At 54.7% G+C, this 24431-nt stretch overlaps 1 protein-coding gene across 1 annotated transcript in view; it reads right to left on the reverse strand.

Annotated features, from left to right (window-relative positions):
- Window positions 1-14412, reverse strand: part of ADGRA2 (adhesion G protein-coupled receptor A2) — a 35857-nt gene extending 21445 nt beyond the window's left edge. The window contains exons 1-2 of the mRNA XM_086703717.1: window positions 13715-14412; window positions 1174-1245 (exon numbers count right to left, since the gene is read on the reverse strand). Of these exons, the coding sequence (XP_086559843.1) occupies window positions 1174-1245; window positions 13715-13977 (335 nt within the window). The 5' untranslated portion in view covers window positions 13978-14412. The remainder of the gene's footprint in view (window positions 1-1173; window positions 1246-13714) is intronic.
- Between the last annotated feature and the right edge of the window lie 10019 nt (window positions 14413-24431).

Raw genomic sequence — 24431 nt, forward strand, 5'->3', positions numbered from 1 at the left:
GAGAGGCTTTCCCTTTCCCTGTGAAGTGGGTGGTAATAGAGATGATCTCATAAGATCATGGTCATGGTTAACGATCTAAACTCCATGTCATGTAGATACTGCATCCCAATTGCCCTTGAGTGTTCCAGCCCTCACAGATCAGTGAGGTTCCTCCTTTGGGCATTAGGGAAACCCCAACCTCCTTAATTCTAACACACGTGGCATTGTCGTAGTCTCCACTAGACTATAATCTCTGGCTCTTTGAGAGCAGGCTTCCTCCTGATTCTTCTGTATCCCCCATCACACTGATCCAAGCCTGTCGGGTGAAATGGTACTAGAGGGGCAGGGGCCCTGTTGAAGGATTTAGGAATGCCCAGCAGGGCGGGAGCAGAGGTAGGAGAGAGGATGCCGAAGGGGCGGAAAGAAGCAAGGATAGGGCTCCAGGAGGGACGGGGGCCCAGATGTCCTGTGGGAGGCAGGACCTAAAGCTGTCATACAGGCTATGGTTCCTGGAGCTGGTCAGCTGAACAGGGAGTTGACAGAGGGGCTCGTTTGGCAGGTTAAGTGGCTTGCCCTCGACTGAGTCAGGTCCCCAACTCTGTTAAAAAACTTCTTCCTGGCCAGCGGGGTCCTTGCAGTCCTGAGTCCAAGGCCAGCCTGCCTGGGCCTGTAGGGCAGGACGCAGCTCCAGACCAGGGCAGTGAGGGTGGGGGCCTTCTGGATGTAATCCACTTTCCCACCCTCGGCCCAGGCGCTAGCCCCTTGGGGCTTTGTCTGTTGGTTTGTTTGGCTGGGGGGAGACAAGGAAAGAGGCCCCAGTCACACTAAATCCTCCTCAGCCCTTTATGCTGGGCCCCCAGCTGGATGGGGGAGATGGCATCTGGCCAGCTAAGGGGCTCAGCCCTCACAGCTAATTGCTCATTAAAGAGCGTTAATGAACTTCCCTTAGCCCCATCCTTGCCTAAACCAGCGAGGCTTCCCTACTTCTTGCTGCCGTCACTGGTTGAAGGAGCCGGTCTCTCTCTATACCCTTCACCTGGTGGTCAAGTCTCGCGGGTCTAACTCTGGGCCCTGCTTAGCCAGCAGGTCCTAGGGTTGAGAAGTCCCTCGGCACCCAGTGTTCCCCCTCCTGCCTGGACTTTTTGCCCATGACCGTTATCCCCCACCTCCGCCCCACTTTGCCCCAACACTTACAGCTTCTCCAGCAGGGACAGTCCCAGGAAGGATCCATTCCGCAGCCCAGTAATCTTGTTGTTGCTCAAGAGCCTGAAGGAAGAGAGAGAACACAGACAGGAGAACGTGCTGTTACAAGCCAGAAAGTGTGGCTGGAGCGGGGATGAGGTTTCACCACTACAACCATGTTGCTTTCTGTGTAAATGGTGCCCCCTTTCTTGTAAATGGTGCAAGACAGGAGCCCCACCCCCTCCAGGAAAGAGCCAGGGAATGGTTCAAGCAGATTGGTTAGCCCACTGAGCCCCAAATTAGATATTTCGCCTGCCCTGGGTTCCCTGCCATGGCCCGCATCTGACTCAGGACTCTATGTAAGTGGGCTGAACAGGTGTCAAGTTGCAATGGCCCCTTTCCACCTTAGAACCACTGCCGGAGCCACAGCGCCCTCCTCCTGCCCTCCAGGGCTCTTTCTCAGGTCTTCAGCCCCATACCCTGAGGAGAGTGGTAGGGGGAATGGTCTGAATTGGGTCAGGGCTCTGGCAGGTGGAACAGGAGGTCCAGTAGGTATGGAGGCAGGTGGGAGGAGCTGCCCATCCTTGGGCAACACTCTGTGAGCCGGGGACGTCACAGGAGGGGACTGTTCCCAGCCCTCGAAGGCCCCCAGCTCAGAGGGACTGCATACCCTTGCCTCCCTAAGCCTGGCTTCGGCCTCGACAGAAAACCGATAGAACCCTGTGCCTGGTGGAAGCCCGGGCCTTGGCCTTTGCCTCTGCCCACTCTGAGTTCTGTTTATTTATTTGTATTTAGAGGGGGAGGAGAGGGGCCCCAAGCTACTGACTAAACCCACTCTGCCCACCCACTTAGCCTTTCTCTGCCAGACTCCCTCTCTGGGAGGAGGAAGTTCCAGACCAGCCAAAGGGCTCATCCTTTGAGTTAATTGCTTATTAAAACGCTTTAATGAGCCTCTCAGCCCAAACTCTTGCCTGCTCTGGGCTGAAACAAAGAGTTTCACTTCTTTGCTCCTATTGGTGGACATGGAAAGGCCGAGTTGTAGGTCTGGAATCTTCTCTCGAGTGGGCAGCCTCTGGGATGGACAGTAAAAGAGATCTTGGGGGACGGGGGTGGGGACAAGGCATGCTAGCAGCTGTCAAGAGTTCTGCCCACAAGCTTACTGGAAGTGGGTAGGTAAATATATCAAGACAGGTATGAGATGGCCCCAGACAGCTGACATTCCAATACTCCACCTTCAAGAGGCTCATGGAGGACAGACAACGGCCAGGATGGAGGCTAGAGTGGAAGGGGGCTCCCTCCCTTCCCTGCTCTCCAGATAGACCCCTCCCACCCTTCTGGTCCCCAACTAAGGGTCTTTCAACAGTGACACTTCCTAGCAGGGCCTGAATAGTGACTGTGTGAAAGCGTTGCGGGGGAGGGGATGCTGGGTTTCCAAAGGGCTCACACACACACACACACACACACCCCCTTGACATTTCAAAAAGTACATCACAGTTGTCATTATATGAATAATTAGAACTCACATTGACCCCTTTATTCTCATTTTATGGATTAGGATGATTTTAAAACTTTAAGAAGTTTACTTATTTATTTTGAGAGAGAGAGAGTGAGCAGGGGAGGGGCAGAGAGAGAGGGAGAGAGAGAATCCCAAGCAGGCTCTGCACTGTCAGCATAGAGCCTGATGTGGGGCTTGAACGCAGAAACCAAGAGATCATGACCAGAGCTGAAACAAGAGTCAGACACTTAACCAACTGAGCCACCCAGGTGCCCCTGATTGATTAGGATGATTTTAAATCGCGTTACACATGGTGGTTATAAATCATAAATAATCTTGTCAGTTCTTAGGGCCTCTAATGGTCTCATTTAGGCCCTGGTGGGGCTGCAGGGGCTCCCTCTGTGGTGACGGGCTCTTGATGGTGTGACTTTTAAATCAAAGCCCACCTCGCCTCATCTCTTGTTCATTCCCTTCGTATGCTCAGAGTTTGAGGTTTAGAGGTTGCATTAAATGTCAGAGAAGGTGAGAGAGGACCCCTCGGTGTTTTTAGAAGTGTCAGGAAGAATAGTGGAGAAAGGACATAGGTTTCAACTTCCCCCCCCAACCCCAAGGGTGTCCCCCAGGGACTGCCCCCTCCTTGGGTTTGTGGGGAATGGGATGCTGATAAGGCTGAGGGTACAGGGGAGGGGGAGGAGGAGGGAGAGGGTATGGTAGGAGAGAGAAACAGGGCTGCTGAATTATCACAAGCCTGTTCATGAAGGGGGAAGCCCGAGAACATTATTTCTCAAACTTGAGCAGAGACCTGTTAAAGGGAGGAACAAATATCTTCTTTCCTGAGAATATGTCTGAGGATTCTAGTTTGAGAAATATTGACTTTGGAAATGAAAATCTTACACTATGAAAATACCTTCTAATAATTATCTCAAAATTATCTGCAAAAGAATTTTGTTTAAATATCATTAAACAGAAAATTAAAAAAAAAAAAAAGTCCTCCAACTCCCAAATCCCTGAGATTAAAACCTGGGATCCTAATTTGAGAATCCTGTCTAGACAGGTCTAAAAGTGGCATTGGGGTGCACCCCACATTCTTCAGACTCTTCAGCCTTTAACCTTTGAACACATTTTGCATACCCCAAATTCTTTAACCCAGAGCTGGTCAATAGAAGTACAGTGTGAGCTGCATACATAATTTCAAATGTTCTAATAGCCACATTATTTTTAAGTTTAAAAATTAATTATAATAATATATTTTATTTATTTATTTATTTATTTATTTATTTTCAATGTTTATTTATTTTTGGGACAGAGAGAGACAGAGCATGAACGGGGGAGGGGCAGAGAGAGAGGGAGACACAGAATCGGAAACAGGCTCCAGGCTCTGAGCCATCAGCCCAGAGCCTGACGCGGGGCTCGAACTCACGGACCGCGAGATCGTGACCTGGCTGAAGTCGGACGCTTAACCGACTGCGCCACCCAGGCGTCCCTAATAATATATTTTATTTAACTCAAAGTATTAAAATGTTAGCATTTCAACATGCGATCGATATACAAAATTAGTAATGAGACGTTTTCCTTTTTTCTGTTTTCGGTACTCACACTTTGGAATCTGCGAGTATTCTACTGTTCCAGCATATCTCAATTCAGACCAGCCACCTTACAGGTGCTCAGGAACCACATGTGGCTAGTGGCTTAACCCTTATCCAGTTTCCTTGTGGCCAGCACCTCCCCAGGAGGAAGTCTGGGTTGCTTGAGAGATACTGAGGAAATTGTGTGTGGGGGGTGGGGGGGGAGTGTGTGGGGGCAGAGCAAAGGATTGGGGACCAGCCCAGAGTCAGGTGAGGATGAGCCTATGGCCCAGAAAAGGACCAACTCATCTCTTGGTGTCCTATCCCTCTCTGGCAGGGCCCCCTCTCTCTGAGGCAGCCCCTGTTGTGCTGGAGAGGTGCGGGGGCGGGGGGTCAGCTGCAGCCCACGCTTCCGGTTTGACTAGCTCGGTGCAAACGCTGTCTTGAAATGAGATACTTTTCTTGTAGCAGAGAACACGTCCCTGATCTCCCCCATACCCACTCTCTATAAGCCATTCATGAAAGCAGGGACACCAGGCAAACAGTGGTTCACCCACCCTTCTCCTCCCATGGGTCTCCTTCTTGCCATATTTCTAGTTCTTGGACAAACTTCAGGCAGATATCTGTATGATCCAAGTCCCCAAATACCCAGAATTGGATCTTTTGGTCTTTGCAACCTAGATGGGGCTGAGGAAATTTTGCTTTGGATCCAGATTATCCAGAAAATGGCTTCGGCTGTGCTTGTTGGTTCAGTTCTCAGGGGGTGCCCTTTGTGAGTCTGGTGGGGTGGAGAGGGCAGTGATTTGGGACAGAAAGTGCTTGGGTCTAGTGTTGTCTTGGGCAAGCAGGAAGCTGGCAGTTAGTAGGGGTCGAAGAAGACACGCACAGCCTCTTCCAATGGGAAGAAGAATGTTCCCACCACGCTAGGCTGTCTCAGGGGACAGAAACAGGCCAGGCGGCCCCAGCAATCAGGCAGGGAAGGATCGGGAGCCTTGGCCCATGGTTCCATCCAGCCTCACAGACACAGTGCCAGCTTGGGCCCATCTTAACCGCCCTGCCACCCCTACCGGACAGATACTTCCTCAGCCTGCCCCAACCCCTCGCCCTGCAACAGCACAGGGAGCCTGCCAGGTGGATCTCCTTCCCAACCACGCTAGCCCGGCTGCACGGACCTCTGGCTCACCCAACCCGGCCTCTCCAGCTTTTCTTCCCTCCCTCCCCGTCTACCACTCCGACATCGTCACATAGTCCCAGGAAGGGGGGCCAGTCCCTGGAGTCCCCTGTTCTCTTACCCTAGGGTCTGAAATCTGGCCAAGGAGAGGGGGCACACTGAGTCTATTCCAGAACTCTCTCCCAGCCAGGGTCCTATTTTAGGGAAGAGGAGCAAGCAGAGTTACCGCTAACGAGGCTGGAGGCCAAGGGAGCGAGTGGCTGGCGTCTACAGAGAGGCCCTGTGGCCTTTGGGCAGCCACAGGAACTCACCAGATCCCAGCCCAACATCAGAGATGACCCCGTAGGGGTCATGTGGGCACCACTCCGTGGGACATGGGGCCAACACATGCCTGAACCAAATTGTTCTCTCAGATGCAGGAAGAGTCATACATGTCATACCCCCCTCCTCCACCGTGTGAGGACCACACGTCTGGACACTTGGGGAATCTGTGCTCTCCAGGGAGTCTGAGCCTGGAATTCAGACCATCCTCAAGGCCCTCGGGGCTCAGGAGGACCTGTCTCCAACATCTGTTGCTGGCACCTTGGCAGTGTCTTAGGGACGCCATCAGTGAGGGATCTCAGGCCCACAGCCACTCTGAACGGTCAAGTGGAACCAGACTCCCAGCTCCTTCTGCGGGCACAGTGCACAAGGCCTCTGAGCACTTCCAGGGCCCACAAAGATGTCTGAAAACGAAAAAATAATCACTGCCTCTGAGATATAAATGCTATAAAAAGCAAAATTGACATTAACAAACCCTTAACTAAATAACAACCAAATGTCCTCCTATGTCGATTAGCAGTGATTGTTATGTTCCTCGCAGGCCGTGGGTGCATTTCAGTATGCCTGATATGACAATAGGGTCTCTAAAAGTGACACTGCCTCTGGTCCACGGGCCCTGCCTTGACACATACCCTCAGACGAAAGGCTGCCTTCCTGTGGCTTCCCCTCCTTTCCCTTCTCTTCAGGGCTGCCCTTCATGTCCATGCAGCCTGATTGCAGGGGACTTACATGTTGGAGGAGACATACAGTGCTCCTGAAATTCCCTGCCATCCCCTCCCTTGGCTGGAGGCCTGACTGGAAGGAGACCTAGGTAGGAACTTGCTTCCTCAGGCTGTAGGGGGTTGTGTCTAGATATGGTCTCTGATCTCAGCCTTGAAGCTGAACTGTCCAGGCAAGGGCCTGAGGTCAAGGCTGGGAAAGAAGATAGTCTTGGAATGGCTCCTATGTGTGGGGCCTTCTAGTCTCCTTTTCTCCAACCTACCCTCTGTACAAGAGCACCCTATCCTGGTGGGGAGCAGGCACGACCAAGAAATTGGGGCTGAGATGGGGAGGACTCACTGGAGAAGAGGTGCTACAGGTGCTTGTGGTTGGGTGGTCCGTGTGCCTTGATGGGGGTCTGGGGGCCCCAACACCCTAGCTTGAGCTAGGAATCGAGTCTGCTATAATCATTCACACCTAGGCATTCATTCATTTATTCTTCAAATCTACACTAACGCCCGTTGTGGGCTCAGCCCCATGTAACACAATAGCACTACAAACATCAATGAGACACAGCGTCTACAATCCTCCATTCATGAAAGGTGGAGGGCCATGTGTCAGACAGGATGCAATGTTTGTGTGTGTGTGTCCCTGGATTTGAAGAAGCTGGGAAGTTACTCCCAGTCCACCTTAAGTGCTTCTCCAAACAGCCTAAAATCTCAGCCTGGGGTAGGGGTGGGAGGGGGCATGGTTTTGGGTGAAGAAAGTGGATTTCTTTTCAAATGCTTTTCAAAGACAAATAAACCTGAAAGGATCAATTTGTAATCAGTCATTTTTACCCAAGTACAAATTTGTCCTTTAATCTTTCTACCCCTGAAGTTTTCCTTGGGAGCCCTGAGGCCCCGATCCTGTCCTGCTTTTGTGAGCCGGTATCCAGTCTCCATGATGAGACTGTAAGGCCCCTGAGGTCAGAGACCGGGTCTCTCGCCTCCTGGCACTGGCGCCGGGCTGGTCAACAGCAGGCGCTGGCTGAATGAATGGATGGGTATCCGGAGAGGCAGAGCTCCAGGGAATGTGGGGGTGGTGGATGGACAGAGTTCACGCTGAACCCCGGTTTCCTCCTTCCTCCACTCCCCTCCCCCACCCCCGCCGCGCCCCGCCCCCTACCGCTCCGTCTGGGCAGAGCTCACTCCTGACAGCTTGGAGACAGCTCCCATCCCTCTCCGAGCTAAGCTGGCTCCACAGTATAGCCCTCCTGAGACATCACCCACCCCCACAGGGGTGGCATCGTCCTGAAGCTGTGCGTGGTGCAAGCGAGGGAGAGAAACACCAGGAAGCATACTTTAGACACCACTTTCCCTGGGTCCGTCTGATTTCAAATACTCTGTGCAGTGATTCTGTACAGGTCCCCTAAGCACACAGGTATTTGCTAGGCTATTATCTACCCCTTAACCCTGGCTCAGGGAAGCCAGGGAAGGAAGTGGATTAGTATATCTCCTCTGCCCTGTCCCCGGGGGGTATGCGGTCTCTGATTTGTCACTATGGGAAGAGGCTGAGAGCAGGAACCCTGGGTCTGGCTCCGAGCTGTGTCATCTTGGGCAGGTCAGCCCCTCTCTGGGGGTTTCTTCTCAGTAAAAGAAGGGTTTGGACAGAAGACTCCCACTCATTATATTTGATGGTTTTTCCCATCCTGAATACTGTGTCTCCTAGAGCCTGAAGTCTGAAGTTTCTGCCTCACCACACGGTTCCCAGCAGGCAAAGAGCCCTGGGTGGGTGGGTGGGGGTGCAGCTCTCAGACCTTCCTTCTCTTTCCAGCTGGGAGATGTCTGGCCCCTCATGGTCAGGCTGTAACTCCCTCCTCAGGCTTCTCTCCACCCCGTTCCCTGCTCCTCTGTGACAGATTGGTTCCCCTGCCCCTCACCTGGCCCCATCCATCTTGCACACCCCTTTGCTCCCCCATCCCGCCTCTCCCCACTCGAAGGGCTGGAGAAGCTGGGTCCTGGGAGGTTGCCTGACTTTGCTACACTCCACAGTTTCTCTGCTCCCCCCACCCCCATCACCAGTCCTAAAAGCAAAGGAATGTTCTGGAGTTTGGGAAGGATGGGGGCCCGCCAGAGGAGGGAGGAAGGGGAGGAGGCAGCTTTGTCCTGTCAGTGTCTGAGCTCTAAATAGAACAGAGCGGCTGGGCTGGGGGAATGAAAATAAACAGCCCCTCCAAGCAGCCCCTTCCTAGCAGTTACCGGACTTGCCTTCTAGTTCCTCAGCCCAGGGCCATTTCCCTCCCCTCTTCTCCCCTGCTCTCTGTCTGGTCCCAGGGAGGAGTGGGGGGGGGGGGGCTGTCTATACCTTAGAGGGAGTGAGGCGTACTGGTTCAGGCTGTGTGGCTTTGGGGAACTCACCTCCCCTCTCTGGGCTTCGGTGAGGAGAGCCCACTGAATGGAAGGATCAGCTCAGAGGTGGCTGGAACTTTTTCTCCCTCAGGAAAGGGTTCCTATCCCAATGATTCTCATGTGGCATAAACTTGGAAACTCTCTCCCTTTAAAAACATGACCCCCAATTTAAGGGTCAATTTATGGTCAGGTTCAAATTACACTGGTTTGCCTGTGCCCTTGGGGGAAATTCTCAGACTCACCCCCAGGACTGGGGATTGCCCACCACCCCATCCCCCAGCACAGAAGGATGATCCATGGTAGTCAGCAGGAAGGGACCTCCTTGGGGATCAGGAGTAGCTGGGTTCATGCACATGTTCTGAGTAGTTCAGGCCAAATTACCCGTTCTGGGTCCTGGAACCACTGGGATGCTGAATTATAGGGGTTGTCTTTGGAGCTCAGTGCGGTGGCCTCTCCAGTCTCATCTGCGCAATGAGGACTCAACCAGTAAACCCCAGAGGGCTCTGGTCTCCGCCCAGTGCTTGCCCTGAGATGTGAGCAGGGACCCTTACATCTTTCACAAGAGCCCTAAGGGCAAGAGTCCCCAAGACCTCCAGGGAGGGGCTGGCTGCCTCCAGCTTCTCCGGGCAGGTAGTTGGAAAGTCAGGGGGGAACTTGGATTTCTTCTGGGCCCCTGATTTCACACAGGCAGGGTCAGAAGCCCACAAGGGCTTGGTGCAGCTGAGACCCTGCATCAGGAGGGGAAGGTAGTGGGTTGGAGTCTTCTAGCCTCCTCCCACCTTCGGCCCCCAGCCTCTTCCCTCTTTTCTTTCCTTCTTTCTCTCTGCTCTCTCCCCCTCCCCCTCCTCTCCCTCACAAAAGCTCTCTGTACACAGCCACTTCCTCTGGCTGCTGTCTCTGAGCCCAGACCTTATGAGAACCATATGGGGGAAAGAGGGTGGAAGAGAAGGGGGTGGGGAAGCTGTCGAGGGCCCGCCCCTCCAGCCAGCATCTTTCCACTCCCCTCGGGCTCTGCGCACGGGCCGTTGGCACACTTTGCCCCAAACTCCCCCAACTGGATCTTGGTGGCTGGGGTGAGGGGCACTGGGGGGAGGGCCCCGTCCAGAGCTGGGGCTTCAGAGGGAGATCTGTGTTCGAGAACCACTTTCCTGAGACTGGAGCAAGTGCAAGGGCTGTGAAGGGGCCTCCCCCTCCCCCATGCTGCTCCTAAAGACCACCAAACCCACAGCAAAAGGACCCAGCCACCATTAGGTGCGTCTGAATGGCAAATGCCCCTTCTCTTCCATGCGGGTTTTTGACGTGGTGGGCCACCCCCCCGCCCCAGAAACGGGAGGCGAGGCTCGGGTGGCGGCGCGGAGGGGGTGTGTGGGTTCTGGGAGAGTCCGGAGTGACCAGTACCGCGCCTGCCCCCTCCGCACCCAGCCTTGGAATGTTCCCAGGTCAAAAGGGCCAAGGTTCTGCTGGGAAGGAACTGGGTTTTTGAAAGCAGCTTTTGTGTCCGCTGGGTCCCAAATCCAGCCAGGTGAGCACTGAGTCCCTCACCTGAGAGGAATGGAAGGCAGCCCAACCAGCTAATCCTGGCCTCAGTTTGCTCAGCCTGTAAGATGGGAGAGGCAGGGCTGGATTTGCTGATCTGCAAGGGCCTTTTCAGTGCAGACGGTCTAGGAATTTATGTGGTGGCTGGAATCCTCTGAGGGGCTGCTCAGATGTCCTGCAAGGTCCTCGCAGGAGATTTCCTTCTGGAGTTATCTGTTATCAGTCCTTTCCTAGAATTCCTTGTTACCCCTTCCCCCTCCCTCTCACTCCCAGAGCTGCCAAGCAGAGGGCAGGCCCATCAGCTGCTGCCCAGGAATGGGTGGGGGGGTTCACAGGGCTCCTCACATCTCTCCCAGGCTCTCCCCAAAACAAGTCACCCACCACACCCCCCACGAGACCTTCCCCCTTGGGGGAGAGCCATAAAGGCTCCTGCTCCGGACAGGAGCCTCGGTGCCCACGGCTGTCCTGTGGACTGAGCTGAGGGGTGGGACCGATGGATCAGGAAGGGAGCCAAGAGTTCTGCTTTCCTGGAAAACTGTGCATGAAAATCCATTAGAAGGGAAAAGAGCAAAGGGTGGGGAGAGGGGGCACACGGTCTACAAAAACAGAAGGCAGAAGTTAAGATAATAGGGGTGGAGGTGGAAGGGTTTTCAGTGAGGTAAATAGGGCTGTTCATGGAATTGCCTCAGAACTGCCTGCAAGCCCTCTCTGAGCAGAGACAGGAGGCTCCTTGCACACAGGCCCCTGATCTAGCGCTTTCTTTGCCTGAGTAATCCCAGCACTGGTGTCTACCAGGCTTCCCAAGGGGGAGTCCCGGGTCCCTTTGAGCAGGGTGGGGTGTGAGGGGGACTGGAACCTGGTGGCCCATTCTGGAGGGAAACAGGGGAGGAGGGAGGTAAAGCCGTGATGCAATAAAAAAAACAAACACAAAAACAAAAAAGCAACAAACATCAGCCTAAGTCCTATTGTTTGTACCAGGTGACAGGCAAAAAGGTGAAAGGAAACAAAAAGAGTAAGGAGGAGGAGTTGGGGAGGGTGTGGAGAAGGTTTCCAAGCTCTTAGCCTCTTGCTTCGCTGTCAGGCTGAAGCCCCTTCCCAGCCCTGTCTCTCTTCTTCCCTCAAGAGGCATGCTGGGAAGGGATGGGTATGGCTGAGCCCTGAGAAGAGAATCCCTGCCCAGCAACCAGGATCAGGATTATGTGGGGCCTGGAGGGAGAGCCTAAGAAATATGTCCGTGGCTGGGATCCAGTTGCACTCTAGGCTGATGGGCCAGTGGGCTCTCAGGGGCTTCTAGGGCCTGCCCTGCCATCACTGTGGGGATGTCCAGCCAGGCTCAGGGGCTGTTCCTATGGAAGGTATGTTAAGCCAGCCAGGTCAGTGGCCTGGGACAAAGAAGAGGCCCTTCCTCTGGGAATGGTTTGCCATGGGAAGGTGAGCTAGCAGTCACGTTTGCTGCTGCCCTGTCACAATATATTCTCACCAAGAGTTGGCTGTGCCCACTCACTCACTCCTTGCAGTGGCGTCGGTGGGAATTAGCTATGGCTGGAAAGCATTAGTTACCAAATCATTCTAAGATGTACTGCAAAACCACCTTTTAATGTTTCCCCCCCTCTTTTCTGCCTTCAGTGTGTTAGGATTCCCTAATCCCAACAAGCAGACATACAGAGGGACGGTGTCCCCCATATGTGTGTGAGCACAGCCACAAGAGCCAGTGCACAGACGCACAGACACACAGAGTCCTCTCTTGAACTGAGTTATCATTGCTCAGTGGGGACTCACACAGACTCCCGCCCAACCATTCCACACAGCAAGCATTTTTCTCCTCCAGAACTGAGTGGGCCGGGGAATGCCCAGGCCTGTCTGGACCCTTCAACACCACTGGACAATCAAAGAGACCAGGAAAGAGCAGCCACAGCTGCCTTCCCAGGCCACGGCCACATCCCAGGGCTGCTGCTGAGACGTGGGAGCCGGCGGACACATTGCCTCCACTCCCCCCCATGCACACACATACGCGCACGCGCGCGCGCACACACACACACACACACACACACACACACACACACACACACACACACACACACACACACACACCCCAGCTGGGGAAAATGCAGGCCAGGCGGCCAACGTCAGAGGCTGACCAGTCGTGTCCTGTCAGGAAGCCGGCAGCCTCTGAACTCACCCAACCAGAGGCATTACTGTATTGTTCTGGACACAATCAGGATAGACTGTGAGCCAGCCCCAACTCTGGGCAAGGGGCGGCGGGGGACGGTTGCCACTGGGGTCAGGAAGCCAGGAAAGGGGAAGCGCATGCAGGTTAGGTCCGGGACAGGAAAGGCATGGGCCGCGGCTAGGGCCGGACCCTCCACTCCACGGCGTGCGTGGAGCTGGGAGCACGTGGTCAGGGCAGGAAATCGCCGCCGCGGGTCGGGGTCGCTAATTCTCCTGCGGTTGTGGGGGCTTCAGGCCCCCATCAAGGAGGCTTGGGGGCGGGTGGTGGTTCGAGCCGCGCTCGTAGCCAGCAAAGTGAGAGCTCGGGAGGGCCCTGGCTGAGAAAGGAAACGGGATGACGGAAGGAGGCTGGGAGGCAGCCGCCTCCCCCTCAGCCAGGTTTCTTTCTTCGCAGTCTTGGAGCGAAGAAGTCAATCGATTAACAGCCAAAGGTCGTGTTGTACCCAGGGGAGGTAAAGGAGAGGGCGGGATGCAGGACCCGGCGCACAGCTCACTTCACCGACGCGCGCGGAGGGAGAGGGGCCAGAGGGCGACCGGGACGCCGGGGTCTCATCCAGGCCAGAAGCGCCGCAATCCCAAGGACAGATTTTCCGAGCCCTCCCTCCCTCCTGTCCCGCGGAGACAGTCTGGAAGCGGGGCTGGCAGGCTCGTGGGGCGGGTGGGGCGCCCCCCACTGGAGGAGCCAGGCCCGCGGGGTGAACCCGGGAGATTCCTCCAGCCCGGCCGAGGACGCGTCCTCCGAGGTGACGACCACAGCCACCCTTTGGGCCGCGGGTCGATCTTTCCTGAGCCTTCCCCCAGCCCACCCACCTCAGGTCCCCGAAGTCTGCAACACCAGCCCAGACTGGAAAGTCGAGGGGCGTGGGCATCCCGCCAGGGCGCATTCCCCTCACCTGTGCAGGTGAGTGGGCGCCCGCGGTCCCTCTCTCTGGGGCGCAGCCGCCCCCCAAGTCCCCTCCTCCTTCCACACCCCGGAGCCCTAATCCTTCCCGTACTGCTCCAAGCCTCCCTTCACGGCGCCTGGACGCAGGCCTGTCCTAAAGTCTCTGAAGCGGCGGCAACGTCCCGTCCCCCTCTTCCCGCCCCTCCCGTCCTGTCTTCCTTCTCGCTCTCGTCGGGGCTCGGGCCGGCCGAGTAGGGTACTCACAGGGTAACGGTGCCGTTAGGCAGAAGGCCGGGCTCCGGAGGCTCCGGGAGGTCCCCGCCGCCGCACACCACCCTCCTGCGCGCCGGGTTGGGGGCGCCGCCGCTTAGCCCCTTGGGCCGCTCCCCCGAGCATTTGCAGCTGCGGATGGGCACGGGGCAGCCGGGCGCGCCCCGGGTCTCGGGCGCCAGGAGCAGTAGCCACGGCAGCAGTGGCAGCAGCAAGCGCGCTGGCGCCCCCCGCATCCTGCGTCCCGCGGCGCCCATCAGCCCATCGCCCCGCGGGGACCCACAGCGTTGGGGCCCGTCTGCGCGCCGGCCACAGGGACCCGGGCTTGCGGGAGGCGTGCTCAGCGGGGGCCCGGGGCGTCCGAGGGCGGGGCGGGGGGCCCTGGGCGGAGGCAAGCCCCGGGGTCCCCGCCGCCGCGCCCCGGGGGCATGTCCGGCGAGCGCCCCGGCGGGGAGGACGCGGGCGCGGCTGTCAGCGCGGCGCAGGCGGCCCCCGGCGGCGCGGCCCGAGGCTCTGCGCCGTGCTCCCGGGCCGGCTGAGGCCGGACCGCTCCGCGACGCCTGCTCCCTTCTTGCCGGGCCGGGACCTAGCGGATCGCGCCGGGCTCCTGCTGCCGCCGCCGCCGCTGCCTCTCCGTGCCATGGATGGAGGCAGCTCCTGCGCGGCGCCGCTCCCGCCGCCGCCGGCCCCCGCCCGCCCTCCGCGGAGGGCGCCCTCCCCTCGCCGGCTCGCCCGTCCGCGAGGCCCTAGCGCCTCCCGACACGCAGCCAGGCCGCTGCCCTCCTGGGAGCGAGAGCGGGCCTGGCGGCCTGAGGCCCCGTTTGTCCCGCGAGCCCGCCCTGAACCTAGACTTTCTCCCTCCCGCCCCTCTTCTCCGGGCCGGGACTCTTCCTCTCCACACCCCGTCTCGGACCTCAGAGTCAACCACCATCACTTTCCACAAAACCCTCCCTGGCTCAAGCTCATCCAGCCCGCGCCCCCGTGTTCTGGGTCTTTCATTGCCCTGCGGGTTTGGCCGGAGATACCTGGTGCTGCCTGTTTGGGATTGTGATTGAACTTCGTTCACCGTCCTGGGGTCGCTGAGACTCAGCTTCGCTTGGCTCCCGACCTGATGGGCTAGTCTAGAAGGCGGCTCTCCCTCCCACAGACCTAGGAGTCTCAGACCCTCCTCTGACGCCGGTGACCTCACGCAGCGGGGGGTGCTTGTCACTCAGCCAAGGAGGGGTCAAAGGCCAAGGCAACAGGCTAGATCTGGCCTCTTATGTGTGTGCGCGTGTGCGTGTGGGGTGGGGGCACGCGTGTGTGTTTGGGAGGCAGTGGGAATGAGGGAAATGGGAAGAGAAAAAGCAGGGAACCTACCAGGGTGTGGAAAGAGCACTGCACTGTGAGTCAGGAGAGCCTCATTCTAGACAGCTCTATTTGACTTTGAACACAGCCTCTAATATCCTGGAGTATCTCTAGTCTCTGGGGTCAGAATGGGGCTCTGCCTGCCCCCTAGTTTATGAATGTCAGCTGTGGCATTTGAATGAGTGAGTGAGAGAGGGGCACTCAGTTTCCATAGGCAGAGGGCTGGGGGCTTTGCGGGTAGTGTCTGACCTTGACAACTGGGGATGGAAATGAAAGTTTGACCGAGGGTCTTAGATGCGCTGTAATGCAAGCTGGGAATGGGGCTGGGATCCGAGGGCAAAGGGAAGTGTGGTCCAGTGTGTCTGCTCCCTCAGTTTCTCCACAAAGTGGCCGTACCTGCCACTTAATAGACCCTTTGCTGCTGAGGAGCAGGCTGCCTGGGTTGGGGGATCCATGGGCAGGAGTCCTGTTCCTCATCTTTTACTGTGTCACCTAAGAAGGTCGCCATCTGCCGCCTTCCTTCTGTGCTCTTGGCCTCGTTGGTGTGTGTGGCACCTTTTCCAGCACTGTGGCCTTTCATCCAGTCTCCCACCTCTCTTTGCGGGGAAGCGCCTTCTCTTCCTGGCCCCCAGTGGCAGACACTGGGCCCAGACACTGGCTTCTTCACTTTCCCTCTCTGGCTCCACCAGTCTCTCCAGGCCGCAGGCTCTGGTTCCTTCAACTTCCAAAGATAAATAAATAGTGATTGCAAATGGAGTAAGAGAGAAGGGGCACCGACTCCCCAGCAGGAGCCCTCCGCGGGGCGGCAGGCAGGCTGAGACCGCATTCCTTTGGAAGGGTCGAGATAGAGCCACGGCCACAGGCACGGTCTGCCATTCAACTCTCCTGCTCCCAGGCAAGGAAAACTTCTCAGAGAGGAGGAGGAGAGGGCTCTGGCCTGGGTCACACGGCTTCTTTTGTCAATTCCTTTTGCTAAACGAAGACAGTCAGAAGTCTGGACGGGAGTTGCGCTGTGACATGAACTCTCTGAGGCTGTACAGAGGCCACATGACATTTAATGAGGCAGAGCTTCCCCACAGGTGGGACCGAGGTGCCTCACGGGGACATTTATAAAAAGCTGTCCTGTCCTGCTTGGCATCACGTTTGACTTCCATACCTGCCCAGAGGAGGTGAATGGGGGCAGGAGTCACTTTCCCATTTTACAAGTGTGGATGAGGAAACTGAGTCACGAGCAGTAAACGGCCAGGCCTGGGAAGTTACCCTCTGACTGCTTTTCAGGTGCTCTTTCCTCTGAACCGCTCAAAGCTTTTCCCACACGATGCTTCCTGGTTTAGCTGTTCTCAGAAGTGCAGGGTGGGATGAATGAGTGGCCTACATGAAAATCTTTTTGTTTCAAAGTTTGTTTGGGACAGAAGGAGAACTCATACTTAGTCCCAATCTCCAGAAGTCTGGCTAGGGAGTTTGGCCAATTCAATACACCCGGATGGTGTGATGAACTCTTTAATGGGATAGGGATAAGGTACCATGATAATAGAGAGGAGGCTGAATTGATCCTACCGAAGCAAGAGAGAGAGGGAGCTTACCAAAAGTTTTAGTCCCATTTAGGGGAGACGTGTAACCCACCTGACTCTACTAAACCATAATTATTCCCTAAGGGTCTGGGGCTCACATCTCCTCTGTCACTCTCAAAAGAAGTTTGCCTTTGCTAGGTTCTAGCTGCTAGCCAACCTCTCTGTGCCCCCAGCTTCGATGCTGATCCAGTCCTCCTTGTCAAGGGGTAGCTGGAGCCTCTTGACATGGGTCACCTCACGGGAGACCAGCCCCTCCATTTGGAGCAGCAGTGAGTGGAAGATGGGGTGACGGTCAGTGTCCCCTCCATCAGAGACTGGAGCAGACCAGAGCCACCACGGGGGGACCTGCACAGAAGGACACCTAACATCTCCTGAGTGCTTATTATGTGCCAGGCACTTGTTGACTACATTAAAAAATTTTTTTTTAATGTTTATTTATTTTTTTTTGAGAGAGAGAGACAAACAAAGTGTGAGCAGGGGGAGGGCGGGGGGGGGGGGGGACACAGAATCCAAAGTAGGCTCCAGTCTCTGAGCTGTCAGCACAAAGCCCAATGTGGGGCTTGAACTCACAAGCTGTGAGATCGTGACCTGAGCCGCAGTCAGACACTTAACTGACTGAGCCACCCAGGTGCCCTGCTTGTTGACTACATTTTACAAGAATTAGCTCCTTTGGGCCTCCCAACACGGTAAGGATGTTTTAGCAGAGAACTGAGGCATGAAGAGGCACCTTAATAGTCCAAAGGATACAAGCTAGTAAGTGATAGAAATAGGGTTTGGACCCAGGCACTCTGGGCTCCAGAGTCCAAATTTTAAACCACCATGGTCTATAATTTCTGGAGAGGAGAAGGGCTCTCAACAGTTCCCCCCACATTTTACTTCCTGTGAGGCTTTCTCATTTTTTTTTCAATTGTTTTCTTTTTTTTTTTTTAATATGAAATTTATCATCAAGAGGTTTTCTCATTTTGATTCCCTGGCCCTTTCAGAGCTGAACCTCTGTAGATGTCCACTCCCACACCATAGCTGGTAGTGGACCCAGGACTCCTATTCTAACAGAGTCAGAGAAGGCAGAAACTGTCCAAAGCGGTCTCCCTGCTCAGCTAGAAGAGAGTTAGAGGTGAATAAAGACCGTAACACGTGTAGACTCTGAGCCGGCAGGAGCTAGGGTTCCCAGCTCCATGTGCTACTCTGTCCTCACCTCTATTGTGTGGGGACCCCCTCCTGGATGTTCACCTTTGAATTCTTAGGTTTTCTAACTCCCTCTGTGCCTTGTGGCCTTTAGCGGCAGGATCCCAACACAGACCCAGGACGACACTACATGAGATAGTGGCCCATAATTGGGTCGATATGTCACGTTTCTCCAGGGCTCCACTAGCTTAGACAGACGAAATGAAGGCACAGAGCCCGTGACACCCCCATTCTCCCACCTGCCTCCCAGGAGGGCTGTGCCAGGCAGTCCTCTGGGCTCTCTGTCCCTCTTCCCTGTCCTGTACCTTCCTCTGGGGACTGGGCTGAGCTGCCTGTCCTGATGGAACATTCACACCGAGTATTTGTGAGACGGAAATGCTCCTGCCCCAACCAGAAGGAATGGATAAGACTTGGGAGAAGCCACCCAGATAGATACTTGGGCCTGCAAGGGCTTCCCATTGGTGATCAGATGTTACCGCACATTAGGGACCTGTGTATGATTTCGGTACTCCTGCAGGAAGTGGTCATGATCTCTGTCTCTATTCAGATTGGACTCACCCTTTAAAGTAAAATCTACTCGTCTTCTCTCAGATGATGGACTGGCTCCTGCATTTTGAGAACAGTGGCTAAGAGCATGGGCTCTGCAGCTGGATTCAAATCCTGGCTCTCTGTTTTATGGCTCATGTGACTTTGGGCAAATCACTTAATTTACCTAGGCCTCAGTTTTCCCATCTGCGAAATGGGGGATAAACAACAGTGTCCCCCTCATCATTGTAATGATGATGTCAGTTGTGTATAAATGATGCCCCTGTGGTATAATCCAAAAATATACTTCGTCCTGGCTTCTGACCCAGAACCCCTCAAACCCTTGGCATTTCCTCAGGGATAGGAGTGTCTTTCCTTATTCATAAGGAGCCTCTTGGATCACACCTGAATTTCTGCTAATGCTGACTGAGGGTGGGAATCTGAGGTAGCCTCCTGAGAGAAGGCTGTCTCCCGAGAGAACTAGTGGTTAGAGGGTTGGAAATTTCAGTGCCACCGGCCTCTGCCTCTGGGAAAGGGGTAGGGGTGCTGGAGATTGAGGTCTATAAAGACTCCAACAATGAGGGGCGCCTGGGTGGCTCAGTCAGTTAAGGGGTCTGACCTCAGCTCAGGTCATGATCTCACGGTTCATGAGTTCAAGCCCCACATCAGGCTCTGTGCTGGTGGCACAGAGCCTGCTTGGGATTCTCTCTCTCTCTGTCTCTCTCTCTCTCTTTCTCTCCCTCCATCCTTTTCCCACTGGCACTCTCTCTCTGTCTCAAAATAAATACATAAACTTAAAAAAAAAACAAAAAATGCCAACAATGAGATTCATGCTTCCAGGTTGGTGAACACAGCAAGGTGCTGGGAGGGCCACACACCTGGGGAGGGCAAGGGAACTTCGCCTCCTCTCCCCGTACCTTGTCCTATGCATCTCTTCCATTTGGCTGTTCCCGAGTTGCATCCTTAAAAATAAGCCAGCAAAGGTAAGTAAAGTGTCTCCCCGAGTCCTGTGAGCCATCCCAGCAAGTTACTGAAACTGAACAAGAGGTCATGGGAAGCTCCGATTTACAGCCAGTCAGTCGGAAGTATGGGTGGCCCAAGACTCCCAACTGACATCTGAAGTGGGGAGACTGAGCCCTCACCCTGTGGGGTTTGCACTGTTTCTATGACCGGAGAGTCGATGGATGTCAGAGAACACCCAGCCTGGCACCCCCAAGTGCTCAGTAAATGTTAGCTATCCTCCTTCCCTTGGGCCTCCTGCTGTTTCCCTAACTGGTCGTGTTGAAAAAGAAACACCAGAGCCACGATGGAGTCACTTGTGCTAAGCCCCACATCAGCAGACCAAGACTTAATACCCAGCCTGATTTCTGTTTCAGGCCTCTCAGGAATCTGACCTTTGACCAGTCAATCTGGCATAACCTTGTCAGCGCTAGTGAGGTAGCCTGTGTGAAAGACCCCAGCTTTTTCCCAAAGGAAGGAGACCTCCAGGCTTCGCCAGAAACTTCCTTTTTCCCACTCCCTTCTGCCAATAAGCCCCTTCAATTTTGTGCAGCTTCGAGGAGCCCCCGTCCGCTTGCTGGATGGGGCGCTGCCCGGTTCATGAGTCATTGAACACATTTATTCAGTTGAATTGCATTTCTAAACGGTACCTACTCAGTTCTGTCCTCTCTTACAGTTCACCGTTTACATATTTGACTCTTCCATTAGAATGGAGGGCCCCAGCAGAGGGAATTCTTTCATTTCTAGGATTTCCAGCCTGTTTTTGTGCCCAACAGATAGAAGAGACATTTATTTCATTCGTTCGACAAAGCGTGACAGAAGTCTTAGTCATTTATTTAAGCAACGCGTATGGAGTGGCCACTGTATGCCAGATACTGTTTCTGGCACTGAAGATACAGCAGCAAACCCAAAGAAAGTCTGTGGCCTGGTGACACTAACATCATAGCAGAGGGGACAGATAACATGTAAATAACAAGTAAATAGGTGTAACCTAATAGATGGGGCAGCATAAGGAAATCAGGAATGATGAGGAAGACCCCTCCGACAAGGTGACCTCTGAGCAGAGTTCAGAAGGAACGGGGGGACAGGTCACGTGGATTTGGGGGGACAGAGCGTTCCATGCACAGAGAACAGCAAGTGGCAGCAAGGTGGGAGGGCACTCCCCGTGCTCAGTCACGGAAGAGTTGGGGACCAGTGTATTTGAAGCAGCCTAAGCCAGAGGAAGAGAAATAAGAGGTGTGGTCACAGTGCCCTTTGAGCTCATGTCCCCCTCACCCAGGGTATTGAAGACCCTGGGAAAGACTTTGAATTCTATTCTGAATGAGAAGAAAAGCCTAGAAAGTTCAAAAAAGAGTTACCTCATCTGAATTAGACTTTAATTAATTTATTTTTTTTAACATTTATTTTTGAGACAGAGAGAGACAGAGCATGAACGGGGGAGGGTCAGAGAGAGAGGGAGACACAGAATCTGAAACAGGCTCCAGGCTCTGAGCGGTCAGCACACAGCCCGACGCGGGGCTCGAACTCACGGACCGCGAAATCGTGACCTGAGCCGAAGTCGGCCGCTTAACCGACTAAGCCACCCAGGCGCCCCAGACTTTTATTTTTTTAATGTTTGTTTATTTATTGGTTTATTGATTTATTTTGAGATAGAGAGAGCGTGTGGTGTTGGGGAGGGGCAGAGGGAGAGGGAGAGGGAGAATCCCAAGCAGGGTCCCTGCTGTCAGTGCAGGGCCTGACGCGGGGCTCGATCCCACGAAGCATGCGATCGTGACTTGAGCTGAAAAAGTCAGATGCTTAACTGACCGAGCCACCCAGGTGCCCCCGAATTAGGCTTTTAAATCTCCTGTCTGTCTGGCACATGGAGGATGACAAATCAGGGAAGCAGGGGACCAGTTAGGAGGCCTGTCCAGTGGAGACGCTGTGGCACATTGGGCCAAGTGGGCGGTGAAGGAGGCAGAAAGAGGTTGGATCCTGGATGCGGGGAAAGCGAGTCCAGCCAGATTCCCTGACACGCTGGAAGTGGGGTGTGAGAAAATTTGTCAGGAATGCCCCCTAGCAGGTGGTGGCCACACTTAGCATGGTGAGCCCCGTGTAATGTGTGAAACCGTCAGATCACTGTGGTGCATACCCGAGAGTAACATAACATGGTGCGTCAACTACACTTCGATTAAAAGAAAAGAAAAAGATTGACCTCCTAGGCGTTCGGGTTGAGCTGTGAGAAGAATGGAGCCACCATTTACTAAGCTGGAGAAGAATCAGGAAGGATGAAGTCTGAGGAGAAAATCAAGAGTTTGGCCCATCACTGTGTTGGGTGCTGGGGATACAATGGTTAAAAAAAAAAAAAAAAAAAAAAAAAAGCTGTGCTTGCTGCCCTTATGGAGTTGATAGTCTAGTAGGAGAGGCTGTGGTTGAATAAATAAGGGCAGAAATGGCTCTATAAGCAGGAATTGTGATGGGCTGTGAAAGGAAGGGGGCCGCTAGATAGAATAATGGAGGGACAGAGAGCCCTTAGTTTCCACTGGGGGCCAGGAAAGGCCTCACTGAGGAAGTAGTGGCTAAGGTGACCCGGAAGAATAAACAGGCATCAGCCAGGCAAAGAAGGAGGCCAGGAGCTTCCCTAACCCCGGGCAGGAAAAAGCTTGGTGCCCTAGAGGACAGACCCATGTTGCTAGAGGGAGTGATGGGGGGCCGATGATGGAGGGGCGAGGGCTCTCCTCCCTCCTTCCTCTCCCTGGCCAGCCCTGAGGCACGTCTGAAGGTTCCAGGCTCCTCAGAGCTCTGGTCTCACAGATGCATCAGGATTCAGGAAGCCTCTTGATTCACAGCCTTCTCAGGTCACAGAGGGGGAGGGCTTTTTCTGGTGGACTGAGGCAGCCCAGCCCATCAGGAGCTATGGTTTCATGGCTCCTTGGGGTCTGTGACCCATTTCTGCTAGGCCCCCTTGGAGGACCTGCTCCACCCATTGCCTTTTTTCCCCCAGAGGCAGTGGAGAGGATGAAGCCAGACACAGGCTGACACCCCTCTGCCTGAGCCCTGTGGGGGTCAGACTCTTCAGGTGCCAGAAGGCAGGCAAGCAACACTGGCCAGAAGGAGAGTGTGTGAGTGTGTGTGGGTAGGGGTGGGATTGGCGGAGGTAGCCGTGCAGGGGAGAGAGAAGGTGGCACGGGGCCAGCATTTTTCCGAAGGTGTGTGGCTGTGAGGCTTCAAGGTTGTAGGAAAACAAGCATAGAGGAGAACAAGAGTGACATTTACTGAGGCACTAAGGTGCTGAGCACATCGTGTGCGCTACAGCTGATCCTTGAACAACGTGGATTTGAACTGTGTAGGTACACTTCTGGGTGGGTTCCAGAATCCGAGCTGTCAGCACAGAGCCCATCGCGGGGCTTGAACTCACAAACCACGAGATGGTGACCTGAGCCGAAGTCGGACGCCTAACCGGCTGAGCCACCCAGGCGCCCCAGTTTATTTATTTATTTTGAGAGAGAGAGAGAACAGGGGAGGGGCAGAGAGAGAGAGAGGGAGAGAGAGAATCCCAAGTAGGATCCGCACTGTGAGAGCAGAACCCGATGCAGGGCTCGGTCCCACGAACCATGAGATCATGACCTGAGCCGAAGTCAGAGGCTTGACCGACTGGGCCACTCAGACGCCCCTGTGGATTTTTTTTACAGTACAGTACTGTAAATGCATTTCTCTTTCTTATGATTTTCTTAATAACTTTTGTTTCTTCTAGCATACTTTATTGTGAGAATACAGTCTATAGCACGTATAGCATGCACAGCATGTGTTCATTGACTGTTTATACTACCAGTAAGGTACCTGGTCAACTGTAGGCTATTAGTAGCTAGGTGTTTGGGGAATCCAAAGTTGTATTCAGATTTTCAACTGTGCAGGGTGGTCAGTGCCCCCAACCACCATGTTATGCAAGGGTCAACTGTATTTCATTTAATCCTCAGTGTCGCCCCCCTATGGGGCTACTATATTGTCTCAGAGATGAGGACGTTGGAACTGCTCTTAACCAACTTAACGGCGGTTAAGCGACATGCGAGTGTGGGCACGCGTGCGTGTGAGGGCAGCTGCGTGTTGGGGCTGGAGAGGGCTCATTTGGCCTCACTCCTTTCTGTGCTATGACAGAGTCCCTCAGTGGAGCAGCTGGTCGGGGAGGGAAGTCGGGCTCTCCCAATCCCCCCCCCCCCACTCATGGTGGGTGAGGGCCTCCCCAACCCAGGGCCCAGGCTCACATATCCGTGTCCCTCTCAGCCCACGCAGCACTGAAGAAGACTGAAGAGGCGCAAAAAGCTACTTGGTGGAGAAAGCTGGCATGTGCTATTCCTGGTGGGAGGAGAGATCCAGATAAGCCTGGGGTATTTTGGGTCCCCCCATGCAGGGGGACAGGGCCAGCTGGGGGCTGGTGAGGCTGAGGACTGGGCTCTCCCTTTGCAAGGCATGTGGCAGGGGGCCCAAGGTTGAGGCAAACCTCAGACTTTGTCTAGAGCTAAGCTTGCTTCCAGCCCTCACCGCTATTTATAAAAATTATTTTTATCAAAGTAATGCACACAGATGGTTAAAATATGAAATCTCATGGAAGCGCTTGTAATGAAAAGGAACAGTCCCCTCCCAAACCAGCTCCCCGGAGGCGGCTTTCACCCGGGTTTGCTTTTAGTTCTATGCTCTTTGTTGATGAAGCCACTGAGGGAGCTTTTTAGTCCCCCGGGATGGGGGGGGGTCATTCCTCTGGCTGAGGGTGGCTTTGCAGGTTCAGCTTTCAGGAGCGTCCCCAACAGCTCTCCACCGGATGGAGCTGCCTTCAGGCTGGTGGCTGTCCATAGATTTTCAAACCTGGTTCTCTGGGTCACCGTCACCCTCTCCCAGCACCATGGCCTGTCCCCGCAGGTCCCTCTGGCCCACTTGGAGTGTGTGGGAAGCCCCTCCAGTCGCGGGGAGCCTCATTAACACACATCTACGGCTGAGCCGCAGCCTGGCAGGCTGGGCTTGTAATCTGCATGGGACCCCAATTCCCTGAAGCAGCTGTCCTCTTGATGCCTTGCTGGCCATGGGGGAATTCTGGGCTGGCCCTTTGGCCT

Source organism: Puma concolor, chromosome B1 (genome assembly GCF_028749965.1).
Source record: "Puma concolor isolate L17-30 chromosome B1, mPumCon1.1.hap2, whole genome shotgun sequence".
NCBI classification, from domain to species: Eukaryota; Metazoa; Chordata; class Mammalia; order Carnivora; family Felidae; genus Puma; species Puma concolor.